At 36.8% G+C, this 18,913-nt stretch overlaps 1 protein-coding gene across 1 annotated transcript; it reads left to right on the plus strand.

Moving 5' to 3' along the window:
- LOC110684099 lies at window positions 1-14,162 on the plus strand. The gene is made up of 11 exons (XM_021860504.1): window positions 1-675; window positions 1,021-1,105; window positions 2,468-2,664; window positions 11,253-11,335; window positions 11,515-11,560; window positions 11,665-11,721; window positions 11,853-11,907; window positions 11,987-12,087; window positions 12,174-12,237; window positions 12,351-12,484; window positions 13,799-14,162. The coding sequence occupies exons 1-11, from the start codon at window positions 598-600 to the stop codon at window positions 13,982-13,984; spliced, it is 1,086 nt and encodes a 361-aa protein (XP_021716196.1). The 5' UTR covers window positions 1-597; the 3' UTR covers window positions 13,985-14,162.
- The last annotated feature ends 4,751 nt before the right edge of the window (window positions 14,163-18,913 follow it).

An 18,913-nucleotide genomic window follows, 5' to 3' on the forward strand; every position in this document is an offset into this window, starting at 1 on the left:
AGATCAATTGAATTTATGTTAAATTTAAGTCATGTCAAATTATCGTGGGTATATAAATCCAAATTTGAATTTGATTTTTTTGGGTCGGCTTCAAGTTAGATCAATAGATCGGTTTTTACACCTACTCATACGGTCATACCACATTCTGTTCATGTTATTCTATCCTTAAAAACAAAAAAAACTTCCACGTATTCATATTTTCCATTTTTCCGCGTCTTCGTGTCATCTCTTTTTCTCTCTCCTCTTCTCCCTGTCACTGTTCTGCATCATCATTCATCATCCACTTTCCAGAAAACCAAACTTTCAGTCTATCTTCTTCGTTACGCTTTTGAATTCGTATACTTTCTTCAATCTTCAAATTAAATGCATATTCAGTTTTAGATTTTCAACTTTCATTTTCTCTCTTATACAAATTTATTGCAAGTCAAAAATACATTCTCACTCTTTATTTGATTCCGTTTTAGATCGTTAATTTCAGCTTATCGCATTTTATCGGCAGAAGTTCGAATCTCATTATCGTCGAAAATTGAGAGATTTGAAGAATTTGATTTGTTTTTTTTGGTGTGGTTTGGATCCGAATGCTTTAATTACCAGAAAATGCAGCAGAATTCGGAGACTCGAAGCCGCGCTTATCTCACCGCTCTTTCTCAAGAAATCCAGAAGAAGCTTCAACGAGTGAGCTTACTTTTTCCTAATTTTTTATTTTATTTTATTTTATTTTGAATTTTTTTGTAATGTTTTTGGTTAATCTGACTTGATAAACTACGAAATACTTCAGTAGATTTTAAGTTTAGTATATATTGATTTGTATACTTGTTTAAATTTTACTTTGTGAAATTTACGTTATTTATTGAGTATGTGATTGATGTTTTCACTTGATATAGGTTCTGCTTAAATCTTAATTGACCTATTACTCGTTGCATGTACTATTTCCGATTAATTCGAAGTTCCTTTGATTGAACTAGTTCATTTGTTTCATGTAATTTTCGATACTTGTTGATTTATTGGATTGATTGACAGGCAGAAGCGAGTCCTTCGCAGCGGCGAAATGTGCTGCAAGAGTTATTTGCTGATATAGCGTTGGAAGTTGATGACCGTGCTAAAGGTTTATCACTTATTACATATCTATTGGTTATGTTTTCAATCTGTTTTGGATGTTTGCAAGAACTAAATTGATTCGTAAATTATGTTTTGCTTAAGTAGAATCTGGTTGGCATTGTGGTGAAATTGTATAGCTTGTGATGGCTTGAAAGAAATTGAATTAAATATTTCACAACTGTTTTGCTGTTGTTTGGCTGCGTGTTAGCCTATTGAAACTAGTGATGCCACTGTATTGAAATGAAGCTAATGTTATGTGTGTATCAAACCTATTTGTTTGTAAATTGATTTTGCAACTACACCAAAAATGATTGGCTTTGAGCCTTCGATGATGAAATTGGATAACAAAAGTTCTTGGCTTGGTTAATGTGAGGTTTAGCGGAAGTTTATGATCTTGCAGTGTTTTAGTGATTGGTTAACAAAACCGATAAAGATACAAAAGACATGAGTTGTTTAACTTGATCTTGATGGTTGTTTTGACATGAGTTGAGTGTGCTGCTATAAAAGCAGTTTCCACAAATTGTGAGACCAAGTTGCCCCTTGCATTTCTGCAAAATTGACAAAGTTTTTTTTGTTTTTATGAAATCACTTATTACATCTGGGGACCTGTTCAACTTTCTCTCATTTGTAAATTACGGGAAAAAAGCTAAAATTAAATACTTCGTATAATATGGATTTGTTTTTAAGTGAGCACTCCCTTTTTATGAGCACTCCATCCAATTGTTGTGAATCTTGCAATGATGCAAACCCAAAGAGATGTGATATTATTGAAGGAAGACATTGAAATAAGCTGTAGACATGTGTCTTGGCCAGCAATAAGTCAGTAACTTATAGGTTATATGTCGAAACCCAAGGTTAATAATTTGTAGGAAGCAATTCTGGTTACTAAAGCAGGTTTTCCACAGCTCCAACAGTATTTCTTAGGGGTCTCCAATCATACATTTCAGCTTATTTCGGCATTGGCGATGAATGGTTTTTGTCCGTGTTTACATGATGGAATGCTATATCTTCTTGAAGTACAATTTCCTTGTGATTTGTGGGTGCTTTTTTACACATGTATGTTGTCAGTTAAGCCTGTGACTTTTAAATTAGCTATTAACTCTCTTTCTTCTCAAGTGTTTGGCCACTTGTTTCATTGTTTGTGCTGGTTCCATTTAAAATGTGATCAGTTCTTCCGTACTGCTGTCAGTTGCTATGAAGTGATTATTCAGTTTATGCTGTGTTGCTTGACTTTGTGGTCTGTATGTTTTGGAGATCATATTTATTGCCAACCTATATTATCTTATTGAATTCTGTCATATACTTTCTCTAGGAGTTGTCTACCTTCCTAGTCTTATAATCTAATTTTCTGCATTGGGACTGAAAACAGATATAATTCTCAGCAGGGGTGCAGAAATAATAGTTCCTGCAGAAGAGGGCATAGAAGATCACTTATGTTTTTACGATGTGCTTTCTGGACATTTTATCCGGGTGCCAGAGGATGGACAGCCTATTCTTGACTTGATTGTGAAACTATGGAGCCAGTCATTTGCATCCCATATATTTGCTCTGTTATTTCACAAATGGGTATGTGAATTTTGTGGCACTTAATCAAATTTGTTAATATGCTGTTGTTTTAATGGGCAATGGGCACCATTGTGGATTTGTGGGTAAGGCATAGGGCTTTTTCTATTAGTTTAGCCTAACCGATTATCAAGGGCATTTTTAAGGAAGAAAATTCAACCTTTTGAGGGAGCCAAAGGATAGAAACCAGCCAAAAAGAGAGTTTGATTTACTTAAGATTTATTCTATTACCTCCCTGTTTTGTTTTTATAGTTTGGATTTTATGCCCTTTATGGAACAAGTGGTAAATTTGTGCAATCTATATTCATTTTTTTTTTTGAACTTATTGTTGGGCCACCATGGGCCTTTATGTGATCTGCTAGTGATCATATCTGGTTCCAAAAAACATTATATGACTTTGGGATACATCTCCTACCATCCCGTGAGCTTTCAACATTGAGCCCCAAAACCTTTGAAATTGGTCCAAAAGCGTGGATTATATCCTTCAATTTTGGGCAATTTTTGACTTTTTTGGATCCAGAAAAAAAAGAGCTCGAGGCTCATCCCATGAACTCCATGACACCTTAAGAGAACATTTAGGTGCTTAGAACCATTCGAGTAGCCTTTAAATTCCCGGTTTAACCGTTTACGTACAAGTTTCCCCTATTTAACTTAAGGTCACCAAGATCCTTAATGTGACCGACTTGTGTTCATTTATGGTTCAAAGCAACATTATATGACCCAATAAGGCATCCCAAACCATCTCCGAGTGTTTTCGACACTTTACCTAAATCCTCTAAAATAGGTCCAAAAGCGCGTGGATGCCTTCATTTTTAGACGATCCCTAAAAGAGGTTGGGGATCATCCCATAAACTCCATGCCACCTCAAGATAACATTTGTGTGCTTGGAAGCATTCGATTAGCCTTTAAATTGCTCATTTAACCGTTTACGTACGATCCTCCCTTATTTAACTTAAGTTGACCACGTGCCTTAATGTGACAAGAGTTGTGTTCATTTATGGTTCCAAGCAATATTATATGACCTCAAAATGCATCCCAAACCTTCTTAAGTGTTTTCGACACCTTGCCCTATATCCTCGAAAATTGGTCCAAAAGCGTAGACTATAGCCTTCAATTTTGGACAATTTTGGACTTTTTCGGACATGGAAAGAAAAGAGGCTAGGGCTCATCCCATGAACTCCATGACACATCAAGAGAACATTTGGGTGCTTGGAGCCATTCGACGAGCCTTTAAATTGCCAATTTAACCGTTTACGTACAAGTCACTCCTATTAAACTTAAGGTTACCACAAGCCTTTATGTGACCGACTTGTGTTCATTTATGATTCCAAACATTATATGACCTCATAATGCTTCCTAAACCATCTCGAGTGTTTTCGACACTTTTTCCTAAATCCTCTAATATAGGTAAAAAAACATGTATTATAGCCTTCATTTTTTTTTTTTTTACAATTTTTTACTCTTTCGGACCCAAAAAGAAAAGAGGTCGAGGCTCATCCTATGAAGTCCTTAACATCTCAAGAGAACATATGGATGGTAAGAGCCATTCAATTAGCTTTTAAATTGCCAATTTAACTATTATGTACAAGCCTGCTCTATTTAACTTAAGGTAACCACAGGCCTTTATGTGACCGACTTGTGTACATTTATGGTTCCAAGCGACATTATATGACCTCAGAATGCATCCCATACCATCTCTAGTGTTTTCGACACCTTGCCCTAAATCCTCTAACATTGGTCCATAATCATGGATGCCTTCATTTATGGACAATTTTTAACTTTTTTGGACCGGAAAGAAAAGAGGTTGGGGATCATCCCATGAACTCTATGCCACCTCAAGATAACATTGGGGTGCTTGGAACCATTTGATTAGCCTTTAAATTGCCAATTTAATCGTTTACGTACAAGCCTCCCCTTTTTAACTTAAGGTGACCATGTGCCTTTATGTGACCAACTTGTGTTCATTTATGGTTCCAAGCAACATTATATTACTGAAAATGCAAACCTTCTCGAGTGTTTTCGACACCTTGCCCTAAATACTCTAAAATTGGTCTAAAAGCGTGGATTATAGCCTTCATTTTTGGACAATTTTTTACTTTTTCAGACATGGAATAAAAAGAGGCTAGAGCAAATCCCATGAATTCCATGACACATCAAGAGAACATTTGGGTTCTTGGAGCCATTCGATTATGCTTTACATTTTCATTTTAACCTTTTACTTACAAGCCTCCCCTATTTAACTTAGGGTCACCACGAGCCTTTATGTGACAGACTTGTGTTCATTTATGATTCCAAACAACATTATATGACCTCATAATGCATCCCATACCGTCTTAAATTTTGACACCTTGCCCTAAATCCTCCAAAATTGGTCCAAAAGCGTGGATTATATAGTTTTCATTATTGGACAATTTTTGACTTCTTCGGACATGGAAAGAAAAGAAGCTAGGGCTCATCCCATGAACTCCAGGACTCATCAAGAGAATATTAGGGTTATTGGAGACATTCGATTAGCCTTTAAATTGCCAATTTAACCATTTACATGCAAGACTCTCTTATTTAACTTAAAGTCATCACAAGCCTTTATGTGACCGACTTGTGTTCAATTATGATGTCAAACAACATTATATGACCTTAGAATGCATCTCATACCATCTCAAATGTTTTCGACATCTTGTCCTAAATCCTCTAAAATTGGTCCAAAAGTGTGGATTATAGCCTTCATTTTTAAACAATTTTTGACATTTTTCGACCGACTTGTCTTCATTTATGACCGACTTGTCTTCATTTATGGTTACAAGCCACATTATATCCCAAACCTTCTCGAGTGTTTTCGACACCTTGCTGTAAATCCTCTAAAATTAGTCCAAAAACGTAGATTATAGCCTTCATTTTTGGACTATTTCTTACTTTTTTGGACATGGAATAAAAGAGGCTAGGGCTCATCCCATGAAACCCAAGACACTTCAAGAGATTATTTGGGTGCTTGGAGCCTTTCGATTAGCCTTTAAATTACCAATTTAACTGTTTATGTACAAGCCTCCCCTATTTAACTTAGGTTACCTCGAACCTTTATGTGATCGACTTGAGTTCATTCATGATTCCAAAAATCCAAATAACATTATATGTCCTCGGAATGCATCCCATAACATCTCAATTGTTTTCGACAACTTGCTCTAAATCCTCTAAAATTGGTCTAAAAGAGTGGATTATAGCCTTCATTTTTAGAAATTTTTTTACTTTTTCGGACATGAAAAGGAAAGAGGCCGGGGCATAACCATGAACTCCATGACACATTAATAGAACATTTGGGTGCATCAAGCCATTAGATTAGCCTTTAAATTGAGCCATTAGATTAGCCTTTAAATTGACAATTTAACCATTTACGTACTAGACTCCCCTATCTAAATTAGGGTCACCACGAGCCTTTATGAGATCGACTTGTGTTCATTTATGATTCCAAACAAAATTATATGACCTTAGAATGCATCCCATACTATCTTAAATGTCTTCGACACCTAGTCCTAAATCCTCTAAAATTGGCGCAAAAACGTGGATTTTAGCCTTCATTTTTAGACAATTTTTTACTTTTTTAGACCCGGAAAGAAAAGAGGCCGAGGCTTACCCAATGAACTCCATGACACCTCAAGAGAACGTTTGGGTGCCTGGTGCAATTCAATTAGCCTTTAAATTGCCAATTTAATCGTTTACATATAAGCCTCCTCTATTTAACTTAAGATCACCACGGGCTTAACGTGACCGAATTGTTCTCATTTATGGTTCCAAGTGACATTATATAACCTCTCAATGCATCTCATACCTTCTCAAGTGTTTTTGACACCTTGCTCTAAATCCTCTGAAATTGTTCCAAAATTGAGGATACCTTCATTTTTGGACAATTTTTACCTTTTTCGGACATGATCTTGGGGATCACATAAACTCCATGCCCCCTTAGGATAACATTTGGGTGCTTAGAACCATTCGATTAGCCTTTAAATTGCCAATTTAACAGTTTACGTACAAGCCTCTCCCATTTAACTTAAGGTGACCACATGTCTTAACGTGATCGACTTGTGTGCATTTATGGTTCAAAGCAACATTATTCGACCTCAAAATGCGTCCTAAACCTTCTCGAGTGGTTTCGACGCCTTGCCCTAAATCCAAAAGTGTGGATTATAGCCTTCATTTTTGGACAATTTTTTACTTTTTCTGACATGGACAAAAAAGAAGCTAGGGCTTATCTCATGAACTCCATGACACATCAAGAGAACATTTGGGTGCTTGGAGCCATTCGATTAGCCTTTAAATTTCCAATTTAACCGTTTACATACGAGCCTCACCTATTTAATTTAGGTCACCACGAGCCTTTGTGTGACAGACGTGTGTTTATTTATGATTCTAAACAATATTATATGACCTCAAAATGCATCTCATACCATCTAAAATGTTTTCGACACCTTGCTCTTAATCCTCTGAAATTGGTCCAAAAGCGTGGATTATAAGCCTTTATTTTTGGACAATTTTTTACTTTATCGGACATGGAAAGAAAAGAGGCCAGGGCTTATCCTATTAACTCCATGACATCTTAAGAAAACATTTGTGTGCTTGGAGCCATTTGATTAGCTTTTAAATTGCCAATTTAACCGTTTATGAACAAGCCGCCTCTATTTAACATAAGGTCACCACATGCCTTAATGTGATCGACTTGTGTTCATTTATTGTTCTTAGCAACATTATATGACCTCAAAATGCATCCCATACCATCTCAAATGTTTTCGACACTTTTCCCTAAATCCTCTAAAATTGGTCTAAAAGCGTTGATTATAGCCTTCATTTTTGCATAATTTTTTACTTTTTCGGACATGAAAAGAAAAGTGGCCGGGGCTCATCCCATGAACTCCATGACATCTCAAGAGAACATTTGGGTACTTGGAGCCATTCGATTATCCTTTAAATTGCCAATTTAACCGTTTATGTACAAGCCCTATCTATTTAACTTAAGGTCACCACGGGCCTTAATGTGATCGACTTGTGTTTATTTATGGTTCTAAGCAACATTATAAGATATTAGAATGCATCCTAGACCATCTCAAGTGTTTTCTACACCTTTCCCTTAATCCTCTAAAATTGGTCCAAAAGCGTGGATTATAGCCTTCATTTTTGAAATTAGTTTGAATTTTTCGAACATGGAAAAGAAAGAGGTAGGGGTTCATCCCATGAACTCCATGACATGTCAAGAGAACATATGGGTGCTTGGAGCTGTTCAATTAGCCTTTAAATTGCTAATTTAACCTTGTACATACAAGCCTCCCCTTTTTAACTTAAGGTTACCACGAACCTTTATGTGACCAATTTGTGTTTATCTATGATTCCAAACAACATAACATGACCTCAGAATGCATCCCATACCATCTCATATGTTTTCGACACCTTTCCCTAAATCCTCTAAAATTGTTCTAAAAGCGTTGATTATAGCCTTCATTTTTGGATAATTTTTTACTTTTTCGGACATGGAAAGAAAAGTGGCCGGGGCTCATCCCATGAACTCCATGACATCTCAAGAGAACATTTGGGTACTTGGAGCCATTCGATTATCCTTTAAATTGCTAATTTAACCGTTTATGTACAAGCCTCCTCTATTTAACTTAAGGTCACCACGGGCCTTAATGGGATCGTTTTGTGTTTATTTATGGTTCTAAGCAACATTATAAGATCTTAGAATGCATCCTAGACCATCTCAAGTGTTTTCTACACCTTTCCTTTAATATTCTAAAATTGGTCCAAAAGCGTGGATTACAACCTTCATTTTTGAATTTTTTTTGAATTTTTCGGACATGGAAAAGAAAGAGGTATGGGTTCATCTCGAGAACTCCATGACACGTCAAGAGAACATATGGGTGCTTGGAGCCATTCGATTAGGCCTTTAAATTGCTAATTTAACGGTGTACATACAAGCCTCCCCTATTTAACTTAAGGTTACCACGAACCTTTATGTGACCAATTTGTGTTTATTTATGATTCCAAACAACATTACATGACCTCAGAATGCATCCCTTACCATCTCAAATGTATTCGACACCTTTCCCTAAATCCTCTAAAATTGGTCCAAAAGCGTTGATTATAGCCTTCGTTTTTGGATAATTTTTTACTTTTTTGGACATGGAAAGAAAAGTGGTCCGGGCTCATCCGAACTCCATGATATCTCAAGAGAATATTTGGGTGCTTGGAGCCATTCGATTATCCTTTAAATTGCCAATTTAACCGTTTATGTACAAGCCTCAAGTGTCAACTTCTATTCATTTATTGTGCTACCATACCATACTATACCATTTCAAGTGTTAAGGTCAACTTGTGTTCATTTATGGTTCCAAGCAACATTATATGACCACATAATGCATCCCATACTATCTCAAAATTTTCGATACCTTGCCCTAAATCCTCTAAAATTGGTCCAAAATCGTGGATTGTAGCCTTCTTTTTTGAACAACTTTAACTTTTTAAGACGAAAGAAAATAGGTCAGGGTTAGAATCATCAACTTTGCCTTTAAATCGCCAATTTAACCGTTTATACACATGCTTCCCCTAAATAACTTAAGGTCACCATAGATTTTTATGTGATAAACTAGGTTATATTTGGTTCCAAACAATATTAGATGACTTCAAGATGCATTCTCTACCATCTCTAGAGATTTTTATACTAGAAGTGGATTGTAGCCTTTTGTTTTGGACAATTTTTTACTTTTTGGAACCCAAATAGGATACAATTTGGGTGCTTCCCATGGACCATACTACAACCCGGGAGGCTATTTAGGTAGTTGGTACGGTCCGCTTTGCCTTTAAACTGTCAATTATACCATTTATGTTCGTGCTTCCTTTCATTGAATCCAGGTTGTCACGGTCTGTAAGCAACTAATGGCCATATGGTTTTAAAAAACAATATAATACCCCATAATGCATCCTCTACAATCCCGAGGTTGTAAAAAAATGTCCCAAAGCCTCCAAAAGTGGTCCTATGTCATGTATTATAGCCTTCAAATTTGGTTTCTAAAGAATAACACTTGGTTTCATGAATGCGTTGAGGTTATTGTGGGTGTCCCAAACCTCCAAAATTGGTCGGATTTCGTGTATTATAGGTTTTATAGCCTTCAAATTTGGCTTCTAGTGAACACTTTTGGACTTGATTTCGTTGTGCATGAATGTTATTCCCGGGGTTCCAATAGGGCCCTACTTGGGGTTCTGAACCATCTAATTGCCATGGCCCACCCTACGTTACATGTCTTATGATACATTCAAGTGCCTTTTGATGCCATGGATTGCCCTTGCGTTGCGTTGCCTTGTTAAGCCTTGCGTTGCCTGGACAAACAGACTGGTTGGATACTTGTGATTTTAGGTATCTTACTACGTTAGGGACCACATCTTCAAGTTATAGTTTAGGATAACATTTTTTAATTCTCACTTTTTTATCAGCCAAGACTTAAGGATAAAGTAATACACATTTTGAAGTTAAAGTTTAGGGTTTTGATTTTTTTTCAGTGGTTCAGATAGTTTTTTTTTTTTTCCCTCTATTTACTAGTGTGCCCTTAGGACCCTTGAATTAGGATTGTGGATTATGCAATCCATATAACAAGTCTATTGCCTCTCTTATATTCTTTTGGACCTGTGAAGTAAGGTTGTGCATACTAGGATACTAGGTGGTGGTTTTTGTATCAAACAGTTCCTTGTTAGTTGGGAGGTACACTGAGGGAGCTTTCCACGAGAACTAGCTTCAGGCTGGAAACTGAGCTTAAGGCCTAGCATAACCACTTCAGTATACCCTATTATCCCAACAATGAGGCTGTTGGTTCTCAAGAATCTCAATTAACTGATGTCTTTGAAATTTAATTATACGATTGTTTAGAGATATCAAGTGTGGTTCCAAACTCCAAAGTCCTGGGTTTAGTTTTGGTGGATGGGGGGTCAGATGAATGGTTTTAACTTTTAAGCAGGATTATAATTACTGTATAAGCCACTTGTTAAGAATAAGATGAATGTAATTGGACAGCATCTTATTGAAATTAGAGATCAGTCCGTCTTGATTTGCACACTATTTTAGTTCTGATTTCTGGAAGTACAGTAGCTTCAAAGGCATTCATATCAGTTAATGTTGTTGACCCAACCAATGAGAATGACAGATTTGGCTGTGGCTGTGGCTGTGGCTGTGGCTGTGGCAGTACTTTGCTCAGCCTTTGGCAATAATAGTGTATTGTATCTGGTAAATCAGTTTTGTTTATTTGTAATTATAGTTGTAGCCCTTGTAGTTTAGTAGAAGTAAGCCTGGTTATTGGGTGGGTTGGTGCAGGTCGGTTGCAGGTCAGGTCACAAAAGGGTCTCCTTATGATGGGCCAAAAGCGGGTTCCATTTGGTTATCTATCCAATAACCATCTCTAAGTAGGCGGTTTCTAGGAAGAGATTGGATAACCTGATTAGCTAATACCATAATTTTATTCTTAACCTTGTGTAAAACAGGAGAGCAAATGTTTGATTTGGCCAGTAGAACCTATTTCTGTGTTCAATGTCTGTTGCTGAGCATATTTTTTATTTCTATTTTTCAGTTCTTTGAAGTTGAAATTAAGGACTCAGAGAAACTTCTTCGTTATTCATCTGCTCTTGTACAGGGTTCTGCAAATGTTTTCTGGTATGTGATCTTCCATTATGTTATACGCTCCTATTTCGATTTTGATGATTTAATGGATTAATCCCTAATCTTTAAGTGACTGATCCATCCATTGTGTGCTGAGATTTTGTGCTTATTTGGTGCTTAACTGATTTTATGTTGGCTTCTGCTTACTTAGAGAATTCATATTATTTTTCTAGGATGGACATCCAGACCAACACTAGACGTTTCCAGTCCCTCTTTCATGTAAGTTTTCAAACGTACATGATTTGATTATTTTTATTATTGTTTCTTAGATTTTGGTAGCCTGTGCTGCCTGATCAGATTTTTGACTCTGCTGCCACATTCAGTATCTTCTTCAGGATGTCACATTGGATCAGTCACGGCTAACCAAGCTTGTACTGCAGGTCAGACTATGGCCTTGAATTACACATTTTGATCCTCACCTTTGAGCATGGGTTGACCAAATTGTTCTGGTTCTGTGGATGATCTCTATTGTCTGGCATCTCTTGATCATGCTTTTTCTAACATTTTTCAGGCTCAGCGAGATCTGGTTCTTCTATTGTCAAGATTTATTTTCTTCTACAACGCGGGTGGGTCTTTTAATTGATATTGTTGTGTTTATTGACTCACATTATTTTTCCATTAATGTTTAGCATTTCCTTCCTGCAGTTGATAAGCTTGGTGACTTTCTGAATAACTTTCCTACTTTTCCAAATTCATTCTTAATTGGTGGTCCAGCAGACATGTTTGTCATTGAGCTCACAGATCAGGTAAGTGATGAATGTGTGACTCAATATTATATCCCTTGGAACTTGGTACTAATTTTAGTCACATTGCCACTTAATATACTGCACAGCTTCTGAAGTTGAAGGTGGAGCCTGTTTTGCTGCATTACTTATCTCAAATTAAGGTTCTTCAAGGTGATACCACCTATATGTGATATCAGTGCTCAATCTTTGTTTCTTACACTTCTGGGTGTGCTACATCTTTGTCTTATATCTTTGGCTTGTCTGAAAATTAACAAATGCTCTAGGTTTGGAGCTTAGGATGACTACTAGTACACGGCTGAAGACTTGCTTGTACAGTTTTACTTCTCCTGGAGGTCCAATGTATCCAACGAGAGCTGTTCGCCATTCAGCTTGGGATGCTTTGGATGCCCTTTTTCCTGTGAGTACTAATGTCTTGGAGTTTATAAGCATATTTTCGTGTTAGATTGTTTGAACTTGTGTTTTTGAAACTTTGAGGTATCCAAATGAATTAGATCCTGTGGTTTTCAGCTTTACCTCTCGATTAGGTGTTGAACTATTTAGGGGTATGGCTGTGTTATGTACCTCTCCAGATCCATTCTAGATGGGAATTGATGCTGGATATTGTTTAACTTATAGCTGGGTAGATTGCTGAAATTTAGAGAGCCTGTGTATTACTACCTGGAACTTATTTTTGGCTCTAGCTTGCCTTTCTCACTTGGTTGGATGCTAATAATTTCTGACTGAAGCCTTCAATTGGCAGTAAACTTCAATTTTGAGTGAATATTTGCACTGAAGAAGGGGTTATTGTAATATGATTGTTGCCTTGTGAGTGCCACACTGCAACGTCACTGTGATTGTTGATAGCTTTAGGAACCCACGCTTGAAGGATTGGCTAGATGAAGTGAAAATGAGGACACTGCACTCTATTTAAACATAGTGATGGTTGCCTGTAACTTGCATCCTTCTTCCATTCTCTCACTACCCAAAATGCCAATTACCTGATAAAATGTAAATGGTGGAGAAATGAATATATGGACATATGCTTGAGGGCTGACACTGTTGAATTTAATCTTAAAAAGGCTTTTTCCCCATGTCAAGTGTAGAATCTAATTTCCTGAGCCCTGAGGTTAAGTAATAGTAGTACCTGTCAGGCTTAGAATAGGATGATGCCAGGACCAAGATATGTCGAGAGATCTATGGCTGTAATTGTTAAACATTGGGCTAACACCAAAATTCCTTACCCATGTTTACCCAAATATCATGTAGCAGTTGCACAATTGATGCCAGGCTCAGGATAGGATGATGCCAGGACCAAGATATGTCGAGAGATCTATGGCTGTAATTGTTAAGCTTTGGGCTGCAACACCAAAATTCCTTACCCATGTTTACCCAAATATCATGTAGCAGTTGCACAATTGGGTGGATGACCTGGACACTTAGCATGTCTGTAGGCGATGTTGTCAGTGGGACTGGTTCACCAGGGAAGTTAAAATTAATAATTCTGAAAGTTGAGTGGGCAGTTATTAAATTAAAGTAACTAGCCAGCTAGGTGTACTGGTATGTATCAGTGTATGCATGTGGGGGGGCTATCTAGTGCCTTAAGAAGAAAGGGGTTGTTTTGGTGAGAAAGCATGCAAGTTATTTGTTCTATGATTGTCTATGTGCTCATTGTCTTGGTATTGCTCTGTGGGAGTGGTTGGCTCTGAAATGATACATTCATCTGCATCTACAGGTTGGGCAATATCCTCGGCATCTCATCAGTCTGTTCTTCCGACTATTGTATCCTTGGTACTGGCCATCTTCCTGTTGGCATTTTGTAATCTCTTGCATAAAAGCTCTGTTTTATTCTTTGATAGGTTTGATTGTCTCAAGCTGGGATGTGTTTAGGGGACGTAAGATGTCTAAGAGAGACATGTAATTCCATTTCCAAAAGACTGGAATGAAACTTTTTGAGCACTCTTTCACCCTCTCTTGATTGATTTTCCACATGTACCAAGTACATGTATCTTTGTAAAGTCTCGTGTGTGTAATGGAGATGTTAGATACATTGTTGTGGTTGAATTAATAAAATAAGAAATACGAGTAGTTAAAATGCAGATCTAATCACACGTGAAATGGAGATAAATTCGTTTGTTATGTCTCTTTAAGCTTGGCATTGGTAATATTGCTAAACCCTAACTATAGCAATTGGGGAAGATTTACAGTGCCAAGGAGACAGCTATCGATAGATGGAGTTGTCCAGTTTCATGCTCGAATTTAAGGTGTTTGCACAGATGGCAACTAAGTACATAAATTTGTTTTTATTCAGTTGTAACAATGTCTTTCATGCTTGCCAATGAAAACCTTCAATCGTTTATATCATTAATCACGCATTTGTAAAAAAATTAAAATTGAATTATAATAAAGTATTCAGTGAGCTTCGTCAAAGAAGGTACTCATTGAGACTAATTTTATAGTAATTCACGACAATGATTTTCTTTGATTATAATTCACATTATGTAATTGAAGATGAGTAATGTATCAACTTGCAAGTAATTCATATGACACAGCTTTTAATCAAATCACAATGATTTTACATAATACTCTCTCCATCCTTAATTTAAAGCCCTTTTTTCTTTATTATGTGAGTAACAAATGCTAAAAAAAGACTTTGTATTAAGGGACGGAGGGAGCAATATTATTCTGAGCCCAAATCTTTCATACTCAAATTATTGCAATAATAGCATAAGATTTACTCACCCAAATGACATTCAATTCACGAGAAATTGTTATATACACCAAGAGCTGTCAACTCGAGTCGGGTCAATTCCATAACCTATGTGGGTCGGGTTTAGGTTGGGGTCATGCTTGAGTTGGGTCACATCGGGCCATACTTCTTATCGGGTTTAGGTCATGATACATTCGGGTCGGGTAAACAATAGGTAGGGTTTAATTTGGGTTAAAACTGGTTAGGGTAATTCACTGGTTCTAGTCAAGTACGGTTTAAGTCAATAATTTGCAGGTTAGAATTAGGTCGGGTCATTCTCAGGTTTGAGTCGGGTTCGGTTCAAGTCAATAATTTGCAGATTATAATCAGGTCGGGTCATTTTCAAGTCGGGTCATTCTCGGGTTCAAGTCAGGTTCGGTTCAAGTCAATAATTTGCGGGTTATAATCAGGTTGGATCATTTCCAAGTCAGGCCATTCTCGGATTCAAGTTGGGTTATGTTCAAGTCAATAATTTGCAGGTTACAATCAGGCCGGGTCATTTCCAAGTCAAGTCATATTCGAGTTCAACTAACTATAAATAGATAATTATCATTTTTATCAAGCTAATTATTTCCTTGACTATAATATATATGGCAATATACTAGGGAACTATAGTCTATAATTTAGGAATATAATTATCTCCTTTGAGTATACAACAAATATGTACTATATTTAACTCTTAAATTTGAGGATGATGCTCCTTTCTTTTGCTGGACTGGACCGACTTGGTCTCCCTAGACAAAATGCTTTGATCAATAATAATAAGGTGGTCTAAATTGCATTTAGGGTGATTTGAAATCGAGTCAGTAATAATTTAGGTTGAATTTAGGTCGGGTCAATAACAAGTCGTGTTAATTTCGAGTCGAGTTAATAACAGATCGGGTTGAATTTTTGGGTCGGGTTAGTAATACGTATGGTAAAATTTGGGACGGGTCAATAACAAGTCGGGTTTAATTTGGTTCAGGTCAGTAACAAAACGAATTGATTTCGGGTCGGATTTGTAACAAGTTGGTTTAAATTCAAGTCGGGTTAAAAACGGGTCGGGTTGAATTCAGGTCAGGTTAGTAACAAGTCGGGTAAATTTCGGATTTTTACGGGTTAAAACGGGTTTGGGTCAATTTTGGTTCAAGTCGGCTTTGGTGCAAGTTAATTAAATTGGCCATTGTAAACTGGTAAATCGGTGCAAGTTAATTGAATTGGCCATTGTGAACCGGTAAATCGGTGCAAGTTAAAAAAACCGGTAATTGATCGTTTAAAGGCAAATTGGACCACGATAACATTTTGGCAAACCGGTAACCGGTGCAAGTTGGACTCCCGGAGGATATTAGGGACCATGATAAACATTTTGGCAATTTTTAATCCGAGAGAAAAAAAAAAGTCAAAAATTACCAAAATTGAAAGCTAATGTCCACGCTTTTTGAGAAATTTTGGAGATTTTGGGGCCCGGTTCGCAAAGTGTTGAGATTTTAGGGAATACATCTGGGGGGTCATATAATGTCGTTTGGAACCTTATATGATCATTATATGTTGTCATAGATGTTTGTAATAGGCTTGAGTTAATGAAATCGGTGCCATTTGTAAACCGGTATATAAGTCGTTTAAAGGAAAATTGGATGGTTCCACCCACCCAATTGGACTCCCAAAGGTTATTAGGAACCGTGGCAAACATTTCGGCAATTTTTATTTTCGGGCGATAAAAAGTTAAAAAAATTCCAAAATTAAAGGCTAAGATTCACGTTTTTTTTGTGAAATTATGGAGGTTTCGAGGCCCGGTGTCGAAAAACTTGAAATTTTAGGGAATACATCTCGGGGTTATATAATGTCGTTTGGCCATGTTCATAAATGTTCATGGTAGGCTTGATTTAATGAAATCGATGCAAGTTATAAATCGGTAAATTGGCCGTTTAAAGGCAAATTGGATGGATACACCCACCCAATTGGACTCCCATGGATATTAGGGACCATAGTAAAAATTTCGGCTATTTTTATTTTCGGCCGAAAAAAAGTCAAAAAAATTCCAAAATTGCAGTCTAATATCCACGCTTTTTGAGAATTTTGGAGGTTTCGGGCTCGTCGGTCGTTGAAAAGTCTTGAAATTTTAGGGAATACATCTCGGGGTCACATAATATCATTTGAAACCATATATGATCATTATTTGTTGTCATAAGTGTTCATCATAGGCTTGAGTTAATGAAATCGGTGCAAGTTGTAAATCGATAAATTGGTCGTTTAAAGGCAAATTGGATGGTTCCACAAATTCTATTAGAATCCCGGAGGGTATTAAGGACCATGGTAAACTTTTTAGCAATTTTTATTTCCGGCCGAAAAAAACTCAAAAAATTCCAAAATTAAATCCACCTAATTTGCGAAATTTTGGAGGTTTGGTAAACTGGTGTCACAAAGTCTTAATTTTCTAGGGGATACATATCGCAGTCTTATAATGTCGTTTGGAACCATTTATAATCATTACAGTTGTCATAAATGTTCGTGGTATGCTTGAGTTAATGAAAACAGTGCAAGTTAAAAACCAGTAAATTTGGTCGTTTAAAGGCAAATTGGATGATTCAACCCACCCAATTGGACTCCCGGAGGGTATTAGGGATCATAGTAAACATTTCGGCAATTTTTATTTGCGGGCAAAAATAAGTCTAAAAATTCCAAAATTGAAGGTTCATGTCCACGCATTTTGAGAAATTTAGGAGGTGTCGGGGCCCGGTGTCGAAAAGTCTCGAGATTTTAGGAGATACATCTTGTGGTCATATAATGTCTTTTGGAACCATATATGATCATTACATGTTGTCATAAATGTTCGTGGTAGGTTTGAGTTAATGAAATCGATGCAAGTTGTAAACTTGTAAATTAGCCGTTTAAAGACGGATTGGATGGTTCCAACCACCCAATTGGACTCCCGGAGGATATTAGGGACCATGATAAACATTTCGGCAATTTTTATTTCCGGACGAAAAAAAGTCAAAAAATTCCAAAATTGAAAGCTATTATGCATGTTTTTTGAGAAATTTTGAAAGTTTCAAGGCTCGGTGTCGAAAAGGCTTGAAATTTTAGGGGATACATCTCGGGGTCATATAATGTCGTTTGGAACCATATATGATCATTATATGTTGTCATAAATGTTTGTGGTAGGCTTGAATTAATAAAATCGGTGCAAGTTGTAAATCGGTAAATTGGTCGTTTAAAGGCAAATTGGATGGTTCCACCCACTCAATTAGGGACCATCGTAAACATTTCGGCAATTTTTTTTTCGGGCGAAAAAAAGACAAAAAATTCTAAAATTGAAGGCTAATATCCACACTTTTTGAGAAATTTTGAAGGTTTCGGGGACTGGTGTCGAAAAGTCTTGAAATTCTAGGGGGATATATCTCGGGGTCATATAATGCCGTTTAGAACCATATATGATCATTATATGTTGTCATAAATATTCGTGGTAGGCTTGAGTTTATGAAATCGTTCTGAGTTGTAAACCGGTAAATTGACTGTTTAAAGGCATATTGGATGATTTCACCTGCCCAATTGGATTCTTGGAGGATATTAGAGACCATGGTAAACATTTCGGCAATTTTTATTTTCGGGCTAAAAAAGTCAAAAAAAAAATGGAAAAATTAGAAATAATAATCCCAACTTTCATCAATTTTGATAGAATAATCCCACCTTTGGATTATTCTGGAATAATCCAAACTTTGGGGGTAGTTCTTTTTCTTCAATTCCAAAAACCGGTGACCGGTTGAATGGGTTAATTTTTTTTTTTTTTGTTAAGTGAAACGTGTCACAAGTTAATTGGTCAAAAAATAATTTAAATATATATATTTTTTCTTCTTCTCAAAAAAAAAATTTAATAAAAAAAAAAGCCAATCAAAATCCGGCTAGCCACCAACCACGAAACCCGGCCAGCCACCACATGACGTCGTCCGATCGGAAAACAGGGCTGGTTTCCCCTTCCCCTCGCCATCGTCGCCAGCCCTTTCCCGACCTCCCGCTGGCCAATTACCCCAGCCACGAAAAGGCTTTTCATTTTCTCTCTCCTCTCAATTGCCCCCAAACATCCACTCCGACAACCACAATATTCGGCACCTGCGCCGATTTTCC

Source organism: Chenopodium quinoa, unplaced genomic scaffold (assembly GCF_001683475.1).
Source record: "Chenopodium quinoa cultivar QQ74 unplaced genomic scaffold, ASM168347v1, whole genome shotgun sequence".
Taxonomy (NCBI): Eukaryota; Viridiplantae; Streptophyta; class Magnoliopsida; order Caryophyllales; family Amaranthaceae; genus Chenopodium; species Chenopodium quinoa.